The following is a 14,888-nucleotide window of genomic DNA, read 5'->3' as shown; positions in this document are numbered from 1 at the left end:
AGATATGCCCTCCTATACGCTTGCCGTTTAACCTTGGGCGGGCGCTGGCTCCCGAAAGCACCGCTAGCACCTTCGATAATTGTCAGCGCTAGCTTGCCAGTCTAGGTGCAAGTACTGTTTGAAGTAAATGCTGTCATCCCTGAGATATAGTTACAAACTCCCGAACATATTTATTTTCCCCCTTCCTGCCAATTATTCGGCATTGATACCTATGAAGACAGCTTTTAGCATACACCAATCAAAAGCAGTTTCTCATTCATCATAACAGTCATATTCCATAAAGATTTTGAGGCTAGAGGGCCATGCTACTAAATCCAAAATCCATCTTATACCCAATTCATTTCGCTAGGAAAAGAGTGCTAGTATTTGCCAGCTCCACAAGGTGCACCGGAATTTGGAAAAAGAAAACAAAAGGCAAAAGATAAAAAATGCAAGACCGGGGATCCATGGGCTCGTAGATGGCAGAAGGCATCATGAAACAATCGAATCCACAGCTTTCTCAACCCGCCAAGCCGACCTTATTCTTCCACTTCTTCATTCTCGGATGGCTACCAAACTCCTTCTTCAACTTCCTCTTCCCGTCGCTGGACGAAGACGACCAGGCGCCCCAACCCATTCCCTTCTTAAGGCTAGAATTCAATCTTTTGTCCACTTCGTCCTTGAACTTCTTCCAGCTGCGCTGCCGCGCCTCCCACTCCGCCATCTGCTCCATCATACAGTCCCACGTTCTTGATTCTTGAGCGCGGAGCCACTCGTCGTAGTCGTCCACGGTGTTGGACCGCTGGCGTGTGCGCGCGACATGGTACGATGGCCCGGGCTCGTCTGCATCGGTGGTCTCGGTGGACAAATCAGGCGCCGTGGATGGCCGCTGGTGAACGCGCGGGTTGTCTGCGTCCGTGATCAATGAGCTGTATTGGTACACGTGGGCGGCCTGCCTGAGCTCCTGGTGTCGAGAGTTTGAGCCCGAGGGTTGACTCTCCTGCAAGGAGTTTTCTTCCTGCTGCAGCACTCGGTAGATGCGCTGGGAACGAAATCTCGCCGCGGCGGCTTCTCCAACCAGGTCTGGGTCTTCGAGGGGGGAGAATGGAAGGTTTTCGACGGATTGGGCGCCTGGATGGTAATCCACCGAAGTACTGCTCCCGGCAGCGACTGGAGGTGAGACAGGTCTTGGGTTAGGACCGTTTATCAGGCTGGAAGAAGACAAATTATGACTTTCGCCAAACGCGCTTGAGCTACCAACACCCAAGGCTGGGGTGGTAAAGCGCCTTGAAAGTCCATCGGGAGTACTTGTGTTCTCGTATCGCGAAACGTGCGTTGGCTCTGGAGGGGCCAGCGTCAGGGCGGGTAAGCCAGATCTCGTCAGGTTCGTAACCCGCCTCTTAGCAACATTCTGATAATGGCGGGCTTGGAGACCTCCAGTAACAGGAACCCATTCGGCAATGCTATACAGCGATCGAATATTGGTATGTGACAGATCCCCACCTCTGCTCTCGAAACCAGGAGCATATCTCTGGGGGGAGGGTAGTCCAGTCTGATGTGAAGGACCAGATGAAGAGGACGACGGCTCTGATAAAATATCTCCCCTCGGCCTACTGTTTTCCGGCTCTGGGACAAGATCACAGGCTCTCAAGTGATGCGGCGGCGCAGAGGAATGGTATGAGGGTGCTGCGGAGACGTACGAGGGAGCATCCGAACGGACGGAGGCGGTTTCCCACTCGTTTGGGGCCGACTGACGCGGAGTATAGAGCGGAAGAGGCTCCGGAAACGGCGTCAAGAGGGATCGAGGGGGTTCGAAGGGCATGGTTTGGCTGAATCTCGAAGACTGTAAGTTGTCTGGCTCAACGCTTGTGGACTCGTCGGGTTATAGGAGCGTGAGGCTTGACGTCGAGCGCTGCTCTCGGAGACTCGGGTCTGAAGCCAGGTAATTAGCATCTAGAGTAGAAATTCCGGAGTCACTGGTGATGAAGCCGAGCATTGGACCGTATGTCTCACTCCCTGGCTGTGACAGGACAGGTGTGAAAGACAAAGTCTCTGTTTGTATGGAAAAAGGAAGAACCACGAGCAGAAACAAGCAGGAAGAAACAAATGCTTGACACATTGGCCACAGCCCAAGGAAAAGACCTTGTCGAGGCCAAAACAAGGTGAAGCTTTGGACCAGGCTAGTTCACACCCCCCAAGACCCATGGTTCACAACCAGTTTGCTCACGCCAGCTCTGCGAGAACCAAAACGCCAGGACAACTTACCGTGCTGTGTGTCTCGCGTGTCCCAGCAAAAATCCGAAATCCGGCAGCCTCCGCAGACGCAGCCTCTCCCCAGCGACCAGACGAACAATACGCACAGAGTCAGAGCCCAATGGGGGCCGGCGGGGGAAAACTGCGGGTTTATCTGGCCTCGCTCCGATCCTGGCGGATGGGCGGGCGCATCCGTGGGCCGGGAGTACAGGTACGAGCCAACGCTGCGGCTGCCCGCGGCCGGCCAGAGTCCGTGGTACATGCAGGCAGACAGGACGATTATTGATGGCAGCGAGAGGGCCGCCAGATCGGGGCATGCGGCACATGCACCCGCGCCGGGCAAACGACTAACTACGAGAGGGCCACTGACATCATGGCGCGCGCGGGGACGGGGACGCTGGGTGGTTTGCCAGCGTGTCGACGGCCCTGCGAGAACTTGGTTTGGCGGTCCGCCCTGTGAGGTCACCCGCCCCGGCCTGCCCTGCCCTGCCCTGCACTCACAGCGACGCTGGCTTCCCCGTCGTATCGCGGTCGTTGCACCGCCACCGTGTTGGTGAGGGGCTGCGCGTGTATTAGTTAAGTGGGTATTACGGCTGTATTCCCGGGAAAGTTTGTGTTATCGCAGGCGGAATGCGCCGTACTGTACCGTATGGAAATTACCTTATCGGCTCGCTATCAACCGAGCCCCTCAATCGATCGAGACCGTCCAACGTCTCTTTGGCTGCTCACGAAGACACGCTGCGTGATTTTTCGCACCTGAAGAGCATGGGTGAAGACATCACGATGCCCAATCACATACCAAGTTGGGCTTGCGTATGCGATAGCAAACCTCACAAATGCCACTCAAAATAGCTCCTCTACATAAATTCTAGACCAGCTTCGGCTTTACCTCTTAGAAGGGGCATGGGAGATTTCAGCTTTGACGCGTGGCTTTTTTCATAACCCTCAATAATAATATCTTTACTAGAAGTTCCCCTGTATCAAATCAAGCATTACAACGTTCTATGTCAATGTCTGTTGTGAGTATATACTTACTGAGGATCTACACAGACTTCTTGGCTGAACCAGGAACCAAGTTTTGCTGGTAATGACATCATGTTGTAAATTCCCTTTGCACCACAAAAGAGAAAAATTATGTATGATAAAGTTGCATTTTGATTATTTGGTCATTTAATAGAGAGCAGAGCCGCCTAGCTAACTGAAGAGAAGTTTGAATGTCAATGCATTTGTAAGCCCATGCCATGGTATTTTTTAAAGAGAAAAAAAAAGAGAAATAGCCTCATGCTCCCATAAAGTCATTATCCTTCCGAGGCACCTTTGCTTATCGGTCGAAATCCGAAGGTTGTTACGTCTGTCGGGTGCTTTGTTTTCGTGTGTAATCGTGAGCTACAGCCGAAGGTTTACCCACAAGCCGAAACCAGCATGGTATGTAAGGAACTAGCTAGTAGAATCTTACTTGGATTCGCCCTGGACCTTTGCAACGCGTTCGACGACACGCGCAAAGAGAGGATGGTCCTTCTCCAAGCCGGTCAGTTTGGTGGTTGCTGCCTCGGCGGATTCGGCCTTCATGATTTTAGCGAGCTCGGAACTCTCGTCATCTTCGGGGACGTTTTGGAATCGCAATGCCTGTTCCAGAGCACCCAACAGGGCGTCGACCTTCTTTCCACGCTCAGCCAACTGAGAGGCGGGCCCGATGAAACGTTCCTTGCGGCCGAGCTTGCGAAGGGGAGCACGACCAACGCGCTGAACAACATCCTCGAGGTGGGGGTTGGAAATACGGGTGATGATAGCCTCGACATACTTGCGTTGCTCTTCTGGTGAGATGCCGTGTTTCTCCACAATAAGAGCCGAGGTCTCGGAGAGAGCATCGTTGACATGGCCGCGAATCTTCTCGTCACTCATGGATTCGTAGATAGTCTTTTTTCCCATGTTGTAACCGTAGTAAGCAGCGGTAGCGTGTCCAGTGTTGACAGTGTAAAGCTTGCGTTCAATGTATGGCTCCAAGTTGTCAACCCAGTGGATAGCTTTGATGTCTGGGTGTCCCCATTCACCAAATGGAGTCTTGTCCACAACCCATTCGTAGAACTTTTCGATTTTGACGTCGAGGCCCGCGTTGGGGTCCTGAGTGGGAACGATGCGGTCGATGGCGGAATTGGCAAATCGGGCTCGAGAAGGAAGGGATTCGAGGCGAGAGGCATCAGTATGTTCTTTGATAAATCCATGGAGGTTATCGGTAGCACCAATGGCGTTCTCACAAGCGACAACAGCGAGCGGTTTCTCGATGGTGCGGGCGTCAATGCCTTTAGCAATTGGAGAAGCAATGAATTTCAGGATGTTGGGACCAACAGCGCAGGTGACAATGTCAGCGGTGGAGATCTCATTCACGACATCGTCAAGGTTGTGCTTGGAGTTGATGGCACGATAGTTGGTGACGGTCTTGGTATGTTCTCCCTCGTTGCTAACTTCAGTGACCTTGTAGGACGATGCTTTTTGAAGGGCATCGATGATCGAGTCCATCACATCAACGAAGACGACCTCATAGTCAGACTCATGAAGGAATTCACCAACAAAGCCACGGCCAATGTTGCCACCACCAAAGTGAACAGCCTTCTTAACCATGATGGCGGTGGTGTGGTTGTTTTGATAGCAGAAGGTGGGTAGAAAAGAATCGGTGAGAGTAGGAATCAAGAATAGAAGATTCCCAGCGCAGAAGATGGAGGATAAACAGAAAAGATAGAAGAGAGAGAGAGAGAGAGAGGAGGGAAGTGAGGTGAAGTGAAGGGAGTGGAGCGGGAGGTGCGTTGTTCAGCAGCAGAAGGGAAGGAGGGGCAGGGGGGGCGAGGAGGGGTTGGGCAGACGGAGGTTGCCTCCTGCAGTGATTAGTAACGCGGCACTTTGCTGCTGCTGGGATCTTGGGCGGTGGTGCGTGCTGGACATGTGCATGTATGCCCATCCAGACACCCGGCCTGCTGCTGCCGGCGCCGGGGCCGCATACCTATACTGTGGGGGCTCCTACGCGGCACCCTCGCCTCTGCGGCACCCAGACGGGCAATTGGCAGCCGGCATCCCGCGAGCTGACGACGGACTGGCCGGGAGCGGACGCGAAACAAGCGCAGCAATTCCTGCTGGTCAAACAGCTTGCGATGCCAGGGCGTCGAAGCAGCAACATCATCGCCCGCCGTCTGGCCTATCACAGCCCCGCGACGCGCCCACTTCGCACGCAACGGCGGCTTGGCATCAATCCGCCCTGGCCAACGGCCAAAATATCGCCGCGAGAAGCCCGATGCCAGGACGTGGTGCGAGATCGCGGTGGCATTGGCGGGCGGCGTGCTGTGTGTCGGCCAGAGAGCAAGAGAGCATGGGAGCTTTAGGTTCCACAAATGGCGGTTTTTAGCCCGCATGAACGACCAGCATGGAACGGACCGTCGCGACTTCGGATTCCCCTCCCACCGCCGCCCCAACACGAATCCAGAACCCTAATAATATAAAAGTGGGTTCTGTCTTCAACTCCGGCCTACGTGATCTGAAATATAATTTACTTTGGCGCGCGAGGAGATACTGTCACTGGCTTTCTCTCTGCCTTGTGATCCTCGAAATACTATGCGGGAATAACAATCTTGACCCCGCCATCGACCCAAGGATGGATGTATTTTCCGACATTGCGAGTCGCCTTTCGTGGAACAAACAAAGGAGCCTGACATTCGCGGCTGCATTCATCGCGCCATACTGAGTTTCCGGCGTATTGTCTCCCGATCCGGCAAGAAAGTGTGTTGCTGACCATGTCCTTGTCGTTCTGGGCATCCAAACCGCTTCTCCCGGGCATTTACTGTTGTTAGCGGGCATTTTCTCTCCACTCTTCTCACCGCAATTCCAGCCCTACGGATGGAGCTGTCGTCCTGGTATTACTCCTTTTTATAGGCAATTTTGCCGCCCTCGGAATCTCGGATATCTTCGACATCATTACTTCAAAGAGTTTAATATACAATATGTCATTATATCTGTCATCTCTCCGAAGATTTTTATTTTAAGTTACTCCTGCAAGGCGGTCAGGAATTAGGCTGGTATACTTGATTCAGGCCAGCCTTTCTCTATGAATTAGCTCTCATAAAAGGCACCAGCAAAACATATAGAGCTACTACCTTTAAAATATGATCTTAACCTATGAGTACTTACTCTATACGGGGTACATACGACTATACAACATAGTATTCCCGCGTAGTGCATCAACACAGTATGAAATAGACAGCGATTTATAGAGATATGGGGTATTTGAACATGCCCATTGGGTCTCGCCAGAATATACATAGTAGGATAGGATTGGCTAGAGTAGGCTGTGTCAAGGACTACAATAATAATGCAATGCGCGTTTCTGCGCATGTCCTTGCAGGTCTCAATAACTAGTTACACGTGACTATCAATTTCCGCCCCGCGTGGAACACTGGCCTCAACAAAACTTCCTCCGCTCCGCTGCGGGCCCAAAAGGGCCTCCACAGATACTCCGAATCCGAATAATATGATTAAAACCTAGATCTCTTGTCCTAAGGGTGATAAAGTTTCTAATTTTGGTACAAAGTATTCCATACACCCCCACCAACAAAAAAAAAAGGAAAACCTAAAAGGCAATCAATTCCAGGATGCAGCTCTACTCCTTTGGCTCAAACGGGTCTGGGCAACTCGGCCTAGGCCATAAAGATGACGTCTCTCAGCCGACCAGATGTTTATTTCGACCAGATCCTTTCATAGATAAAAATGACAACGCCAACTGCCCGAATAGCCGTGAAAAGGACCTTGTTACCCATCTGGCAGCAGGAGGGAACCATTCCCTGGTTATTTATGGGTCTGGAGCGGTGTATGCGGCTGGCTCCAATGGAAGCGGAAGATGTGCGCATGATGCAGAGGAGTTACTGGAGTTTAGCAGGGTCATTATTCGCGACGGTGAGAGGATCGTATGTCGATTTGCTGCCGTGTCGGCAACTTGGGAGTCCTCTTGTTTTGTGGAGAAAGATACTGGGCACGTTTACGTGGCTGGTGTTGGAATGAAAGGAGAGCTGGGACTCGGGGAGAATGTCACGGAGGCAAAAGTGCCCATGCGCATGGTTGGCTTTCCGCCCGAGGGGACCAAGGTAGTTTGTCTTTCCGGCAGTGTTGGGCATACAGTTGCTGTTCTATCTAATGGAGATGTTTATGGCTGGGGGAATGCAAGGAAAGGCCAACTTGGAGAACCGGACATCAAACAGAAGATATGCTGGTCTCCACAGAGAATCGATGTTCCTTTTGCAATAAGACAAGTTGCATGTGGAAGAGAATTTACTGCATTCGTTGGGGACCAAAAGGATGGCTCTCTGCTAGTCCTTGGTTCAGATAAATGGGGCATACAATCTGCTGCTCCGTTGAATCTGGGGGGCTATACAATGGTTGCAGCAAGCTGGCACGGTATATACAGCCACAATTCAAGTGGAAGAATAATGGCATGGGGTCGAAATGATCGTGGGCAGCTACCACCACCTAAAATCCCTGATACCACATCAATTGGAGTTGGTAGCGAGCACGTTGTTGCTGTCATTGATAAGAAGGAGGTTATTGCCTTTGGCTGGGGCGAGCACGGCAACTGTGGCGCAGAGACGGACGACCAAGGCAATGTGGCTGGTCGATATGCAAAGGTTCCATTCGATCATGGTGCGGAGCCAGTCATTAGTGTCGTTGGGGCAGGGTGCGCCACAAGCTGGTTGACGGTAGAGTAAAATTATGTGAAAAGCTGGCTTTTGCATAGAAGCACAGGGTTATCATGCAATAGCAACTATTGCGAACGAACTTGCCCCATGGCGCATTGCGACCCAATTGTCGGCGCCGTCAGCTGAGCAGGTGTACTACCACTTCAGTCAAACAGACCTCGTATCTACAGTGGTCAGATTGTTCGAATGAAAAGTGTTTGCAAGACATACCTGAGATATTCGCTGCGTAGGGGGAATTGCCGGAGGCTCAAACTCCCCATCTCGCTTCTCTCCTTTTATAGTTCTAGCTGGGTGATCCTGGCGAGTTTCAACGAGACGTGCTTGCATCGAGCCCTGGATTATATCAACGAAATGAACGAACCGACGAGTGACAGGCAGCCGGATTTTCTTACCTGATCCAGATTTGCATCCCAACCAAGGATGTCTTCCTGCTCTTCCTCATACTGAGGCTCGTCCCACTGGCGATCATCGTCCAGTGGAACGAACAAACTATCTCGATCAAAGGATGCCCCTATTGGCGGTAACTCTTGCGGTGTATCTTGAATAGCAGCCCCATGGAAAGGCCTTGGAACAACTTCATTCTCTGGAGCATCTATCTCGGCAGCTGTAACGTTTGTTTCATCATTGACAGAAGCCGTCTGTGGAGGCTTAGAATATGGCATAGCAGAGAGCTCGCGGGTATCAGCGTTGGATGCAGCGTCTGCATCTCCGGCCTCTCCTCTCGTCATCAGAGTAAATTCGCACGTCACACCGCCTGACTGGTAGGAAAGCTGCAAGGGCCGGCATGGCTTAGTATATCGTGCAGTTATCAGGGTTTTTAAGGTGTCTGCATGGATTATAATTGCTTTGAAGTCTTTAACGCTGGTTGCAACGTGTAGTCTCTCCTCGACAGCGCACTCTTCGAAATCTCGAATATTGATGGAGACAGAGGTATGCACGGGTTTCTTTAAAATTTCTAAAGTGAACAGTTAGATCTGTTTTATAATTGATTCTTGGGTTCTTTTAGGACCACCTGCCTTTGCCATTGGTAATTTTTGTAGTAAAGCTGGTAAAAATAGCTTTCCCGTTGTCTGTGAATATATCTAACTGTTCAGCTGACGGACCAAAATATTCCACAATTTCTCTCAGAAATTTTGAATTTATAGCCCATTTATTTTTTGTCTTGGACTTGTCGAATACAGCATGTTTAACTTCCACCGATTCGTACGTCAACTTGGATGTTTTGACAACACCTATATATTGTCATTAACCACCAGGTAAAACAAAACAACACGGTTACATCGCTTCTCACCATGCTTGCATATCATTCGTATCACAGCTCTACATTCAGTTTCGTCTGGTTCATCAAATATTTGAACCTCACACCGCTCAACAGCCGTGTCTTTGTCTTTGAAGTCGAGACTCCTACCCTTGAATACGGATAGTAGCGCCTGGGGCTGGTCAGCCCCTGAGATAAAGCATTGCAAAAGAAAGGAAGCGTTTAAGTAAGACCTTGATGTATATTTGGCACGACAATTTTCTCGCTCCACTTCGCGCATTGGAAGTCATGGCACTGCCGCGTCTGGAGCCATCGAACGAGTACTCGTTGAAAAACGAGGTAGCATCAAATCTGAACGAGGCATAGCCAGACTTTGTGGCATTCAACGTAGAAAAGCGGAGCTGGTATTCTCTTCGTTAGTCCCATCTACTTTCAGAAGCAGAAAAGTGTACTGGGATTTTTGGGGAGGGAGGGGGTATTCTTTTTTACAAAATCATGTTCTGCTTCGATGGACACCGCATCATTGAACTTCGCCAAACACACTAGGATATCATGGAATTGTAGAATAGCTTCTGGAGCTAAAGTAAACGAAACAGAAGCCATATTGCTTGGTATTACTTGGAGTATTACCCTAGAGAGTACCGTCCCCATGGGCCCATGGTCGTGAGTCCCCAGATCGGGAGGAGGCTCTAGTTAAGCGCGTCTTACTAATCGGCGAGGTTCATTACGGATGCACTTGCGACAAACACGCTATGTTTTCCTATACAAGGGGCACATATAGACGCCCTGGCGAATTGTTAATCGGCAATTGAAATATGGCGCTAGAGCCTGGGGCCCTCGGATTTCCGTATGGATAAGTTGTAGGATCTCCGGGCGGATTGTCATGACAAATATCGTGCGACACATCACAGTCATGAGGTATTGACAGTACGGCGGTGGCTTGAGTGGATAGCCAGAAAAGCTCTTGTATTAGAAATAATAATAGACTCAGGGGCGTTTTTGAGCATACACCGGTAGCTATAGGGGCTGGATGTGGAATATCTCGCTGGATGTCTTCGCCAACATCTCGAGCCGTGCCCAACATCCCAGCGTGATTTTTGATCAATCCCACCGGGTAAATTCCGCGTTTCCCGGTTGCAAGACGGCTTTCAAGTATCCTTCTAGAAAAAAAATTAACTTCCCCTCTCTCTCCACCGCCGCGGAGATAGCAACTTGCGGAAAGCATGGGCAGTTACATCCAATATCAAAAGTCTACTTTCGGAGAAGCCTTACAGAGCGGCCAAGCCGGCAGGGTAGCAGGCACCGCTGGACGGGGTGAACTAGTTGGTTAGGTAGTAGTAGCAGGTTAGCGGCAAGATGACGCCTAAAAAGTGCGCACGCACGTAACTAATTCCATGCCCCAGCGCTCGCGCGCACCAGAGCTAAGGTTAGAAGTCTCCGACTGCTCAGTGGGGGTCGGCGCTAACAGGTAGCGGCCGTGCGGCTAATCCGACTCACTACTGAGCCGCCTTCGTTAGTTAGCTAGCACGTCGCGCGGTTAGTTGGTTGGGCCGCTGTTGAGTTCCTATGCGCGATTTGACGTGAGAGTTGCAAGAAGGAGCCGCGCTGGGCTTCCTCAACAAGCTTGGTCAGAATCCTTGCAAACGAATCCCTTGATAAAAAGTGATAACGGCGGCAGCCCACCCCTTTTCACCTACACGCCTAATTATTATTATTACACATCTATGTTCAAGAAGGATTCCGAAGGTTGAAGTTTCATCTGCTAATAGTTTGGTTTCATCACCATGTAGTAAGCGTCTGCATATGTATGTATCGAGGTCCAGCCTCATTTTTGTTATTTTTTTTTCCAGATCGCGCAGGGGATATTGTATGTTGTCTATGCAACTGACAAGGGCATGGAGAGCCTGGACTCCACACCGTAGTTAGTAGTAGTAGTAGTAGTTATGTGAACGTGAAAATGTGGTCCTGCAACCTCTTGCTGAAACACAAAATGGGCAGGTCGCTTTTGCCGGGGTGGCCCGTGGCATATGACGGCCATACTCATGACATCAGCCCTGGCCGGGCGAGGACCGGAGGACCTTGTGGTTAGCCATTATAATTATTCCTGTTATGAGCCGGCTGAGGCCAACAATAAAATATCCTGCATCTGAGCACCAAAGTAATAATATTGGATACGGTGTAACTTATCAACACGCTCCACCGGCTCTTGGAAAGCTACTTTCTCACGTGGCAGATGCGGCTAGCTGATAGCGCAAGAGCAGGGGGATGGGACGGGAATAGCAGCCCGATGGCCCATCATTGGCGGCCGTCGAAACGGCCCTAGTTGTGTCGCAATCTGATGGGCATCCACTCGCCTGACGCTTAGGAAAAAGCAAGGGGCGCTGGCTCCGGGCCAGAATGGGCAGTTGCTAGGCGAAGGAAAATTCTAGCTGATATTAGTGCTCAGTCCGGGGTCGATCGTTTTAGGCTGGCCGCAGAAAAGCAAAGACGAAAGAAAAAAAAAAAAAAGAAAAAAAAGAAGGGCGTGCATCAGAAAAGATAGCAAGAGGGGGAGAGCGCAGTGGAGGGTTCCCTGTCCAAGTTGTTTCGGCCTGGGCGAATCAGCTTTCCCATCGCAAAATATTCTTATGCGGGCTTTTTACGCCAGCATTGAACAATATGAGCAGCCAATCGCGCGCCCGCCAGCTCGATTATATATGTGACGTTCCTGACTTGACGCATGAAGAAAAAACCCCAAATCGCGCGGGGGAACGAACGAGGCGCCTGATCAGACCTGCCCTCGACACTGATCTTTTTGCCAAAATGTCGGGCATCCGGGTGGCCGCGCAGCTTTCGGTGGGATTGTGCTGCGCCCAATGGCGGTGATCTTTGCCCGGTCGTTGGGGCGGCCATCATGCTGGCACAAAAAACATGACCATACAGAGGCCGTTAACTACGCGTGGATGCATCACATCTTCTGCTTCGTAAAGCTGACATTTTCTTTTTGGTTGATAACAGAGATGCACAAGGTGGGAAGAGGAGAAAACTCCCGAGGTAAGAGGGCAGAGGGCAACGTTTTTCTCCACCCCCCAGTCGCAAGGTCGATCGAGATGCGAACGGTAATTGGTGCATACTCTCTCTTTTCTCCGCAAGTGATTAATCTCGCACAGTATCCTTGTCTTAAAGGCTGCCCCCCCTCCCGTACATGAATTCTTCCGCGCCTCCATCTATCCAGATACCATCTGCAATGAAACCGATCATATGAGGCAGATCACATCGGAAAATAACGGTTTGCGTCACGAGCAACCGACTTGCAATAATTTCCCTCGTGTGGCTTTTTTTTGTCTTTTGTGGAGAGGAGCATCAGTCAAGCCGAGGCCGTCTTATTATTATTGATTGTGTTTTCTTTCAGATCACAACAGCATCCCATACTAATAATGAAGAAAGACAAAAAGAACACGAAAAAAATATATTAATAGCAGTGGCACTGGTCATTTACTCGCCCTTAGAGTTCCAGGGTCTTGGTTCACTAATTGTTTTGAATTTGGTGCGCCCGGCATCCCCGTTACTGTGAGATGATACTGCCAGGGATTGGCCTGCGATATGGTGAGCCCTTGGCAACTCGTGGCCGGGTTGAGCCAGCCTGCACCCTGAGAGACAGATGGGGCGGGACGCCCGCGCGACAGCCCGCCGCCCGGCTTAGGGATTTTTTTTTTTTGTCATCGCGCTGTTTAAGTGCGACTTTGTGCGGAGAAGAAGCACCTACTATTTCCTGAGACAGCCTAGCTTCCGTAGAACATTTCTCGAACCCCTCAGATGTATGTGCGGGTACGGAGAAAGATGTAAGTAAAGCAGTAGTAGTGTGCAGCTGCGCATATCATATAGGGGAGCAGCCATATCCACCTCCACAGAAAATAAGAATCCTCCTATGCGGGACGCCGACTTGCACGACGCATTCGTTGCCCGTAACTCCGAGCCGGCAATGCCGCCCCCCCTCTCTCTGGCCTTTCTGACCCGTGTCGAGAGGAGAAGGGCGGGAGATGCAGGGACCTGCTCGCTCGCGAACCATGTCGCGAGAAAGGTTCAATCGGGACGAATCCAGCCGCCCAGCAGGTCGCGCTGATTGGGCAGCGGCAGGCCAGGAAGGCGCCAAGCCGAAATACCAATGCTCGAGGCTTCTCCGGCCACACATACCACACGCTTTCCAGGAACTGCCCATTCGGGGAATCCCAGGCGTATTCTCGGGCTGGCCAGACGGTTTTGCTGTTACTGCGGACGGGATGCATTGTTCACATGTGTGTCTGGCACTCCGGGGCCGCCTCTGGTTTGATGTGGCTCGTCACGTTGCGGGGGATATGCGTGGTGATGGGTTTGGGGGTGCATACATCATACCTTGATTTTTTATTCATGCTACAGTCGTCATCGCGGGACGCGCCGAAACAATTCTTATATGTTCATACTAACATCAAACCATTGCACTGTTCCTGATGCTAAAAACGCCGCTTGGGCTGGCGCCTATCTGGCTAGTTAGGCAGTGAACTAACTAGGTAGCCCAGGCACCGAATCCGGAGGCCAGGTTGTTTTGTAATTTTGGTATCACGCTTGCAACCCCATGCTTCTCTTAGCGGGCGCAGTGTTGCAGCACCCTGGCTTAGGAGGCTAGTGTGTTAGCCGCTCGACCGCCCGCCAGAGTTGCTGAGTTGCTGGAGCCCCACGTTGCTGGCAGCAGCCAGGGGGGGCACCTGAGCAGCCTGCTACCAAAAGATCAAGGAGGCGTGCTCCGCGCGATGATCTTGTCAGAACTTGATAGGCGACCCAGAGATTCCAAAGCGCAGCCTGGGTTGACGTGCTTTCCTACAAGGGGCGTGGCTGACAGGTGCCACGGCCAAACTAGCACTTAGCCGCGGCTCTTTGGGGAACTCAATGCTAGGCCCAGTCTCCGCTCGCCGGAACACGCTAAGATTAGTTGGCAGAAGAGACCGCGGGGTAGTGCACCCAGTTGCAGTAGTGGTGATCGCTTGCAGTACGAGCGATGCCGCCGTATGGATGCTTGCTACGGGATCAAGGGTGTTCGCACCCTGGCAGACCTGCAGGTCGCCGAGTTGATGTTGGTGATGCGCGCACACGGCTCGCCGTTTATTTCACATCTGGCCCCGACGATCGTATGTACTGTGAGTTCGGTATGGCGGTAGTACAGTGTCCAGTATACACAATGCGGAATTAGTTGCGAAGGCCGGATCAACGCTCATCATGAGTTTGACAGTGCACAAATGATCTTCTCGAAAACCAAACGGTGCAGTCGGAAGTCCGGAAGCGGGAGCTTCTAGAATTCAACCTCAGGCTCGACGGGTGGGCATTATTTCCCCTGGTCCCTGTTAGTCCAGCGCTCTAAAAAAGTGAGTTGAAGCTTCGAGCCTTGGAATATAGGGCTGGAAGGAATCAATGTCTTGAAGAAAAAAGGCTGGGGAAAGGAACCAAGTTCCGGATTCAAGTTGTGGGTGCCCAAATGCATCTCCGACGCGGCCTGCATGAGAGTGGCAATATGGCGTGCCTAGAAGCAAAAGTTATGGCCGAAGGATGAGAGAGCCATGCATATGAAAAAAAAGGAGAAATGCCTGTGATCAGCGCCTGCCTGCGACAGAGCTGCAATGACGATACCAAGGAGACGATCAGCAGCTGAAATTCCC

At 51.3% G+C, this 14,888-nt stretch overlaps 4 protein-coding genes across 4 annotated transcripts; 1 reads left to right on the top strand and 3 right to left on the bottom strand.

The window, feature by feature from the left end:
* Positions 1 to 499: 499 nt before the first annotated feature.
* On the bottom strand, positions 500 to 1,801 carry LOZ57_006432 (uncharacterized protein; the record flags this gene model as incomplete). The annotated part of the gene is made up of 1 exon (XM_049255450.1): positions 500 to 1,801. One exon carries the CDS (start codon positions 1,799 to 1,801, stop codon positions 500 to 502), a length of 1,302 nt encoding a protein of 433 aa, XP_049105594.1.
* A 1,883-nt stretch (positions 1,802 to 3,684) lies between these two features.
* LOZ57_006431 (uncharacterized protein) lies at positions 3,685 to 4,851 on the bottom strand (the record flags this gene model as incomplete). The annotated part of the gene is made up of 1 exon (XM_049255449.1): positions 3,685 to 4,851. The coding sequence occupies one exon, from the start codon at positions 4,849 to 4,851 to the stop codon at positions 3,685 to 3,687; it is 1,167 nt and encodes a 388-aa protein (XP_049105593.1).
* Positions 4,852 to 6,866: 2,015 nt separating this feature from the next.
* Positions 6,867 to 7,973, top strand: ATS1 (alpha tubulin suppressor; the record flags this gene model as incomplete). The annotated part of the gene is made up of 1 exon (XM_049255448.1): positions 6,867 to 7,973. The coding sequence occupies one exon, from the start codon at positions 6,867 to 6,869 to the stop codon at positions 7,971 to 7,973; it is 1,107 nt and encodes a 368-aa protein (XP_049105592.1).
* A 134-nt stretch (positions 7,974 to 8,107) lies between these two features.
* Positions 8,108 to 9,825, bottom strand: LOZ57_006429 (uncharacterized protein; the record flags this gene model as incomplete). The annotated part of the gene is made up of 7 exons (XM_049255447.1): positions 8,108 to 8,128; positions 8,175 to 8,297; positions 8,357 to 8,919; positions 9,068 to 9,196; positions 9,256 to 9,394; positions 9,456 to 9,623; positions 9,712 to 9,825. 7 exons carry the CDS (start codon positions 9,823 to 9,825, stop codon positions 8,108 to 8,110), a joined length of 1,257 nt encoding a protein of 418 aa, XP_049105591.1.
* Positions 9,826 to 14,888: the final 5,063 nt, after the last annotated feature.

Source organism: Ophidiomyces ophidiicola (assembly GCF_022830035.1).
Source record: "Ophidiomyces ophidiicola strain CBS 122913 chromosome Unknown scaffold_42, whole genome shotgun sequence".
Taxonomy (NCBI): domain Eukaryota; kingdom Fungi; phylum Ascomycota; class Eurotiomycetes; order Onygenales; family Onygenaceae; genus Ophidiomyces; species Ophidiomyces ophidiicola.
The sequence above is the reverse complement of the archived record's forward strand: the minus strand, read 5'-3'. Positions and strand labels throughout refer to the sequence as shown.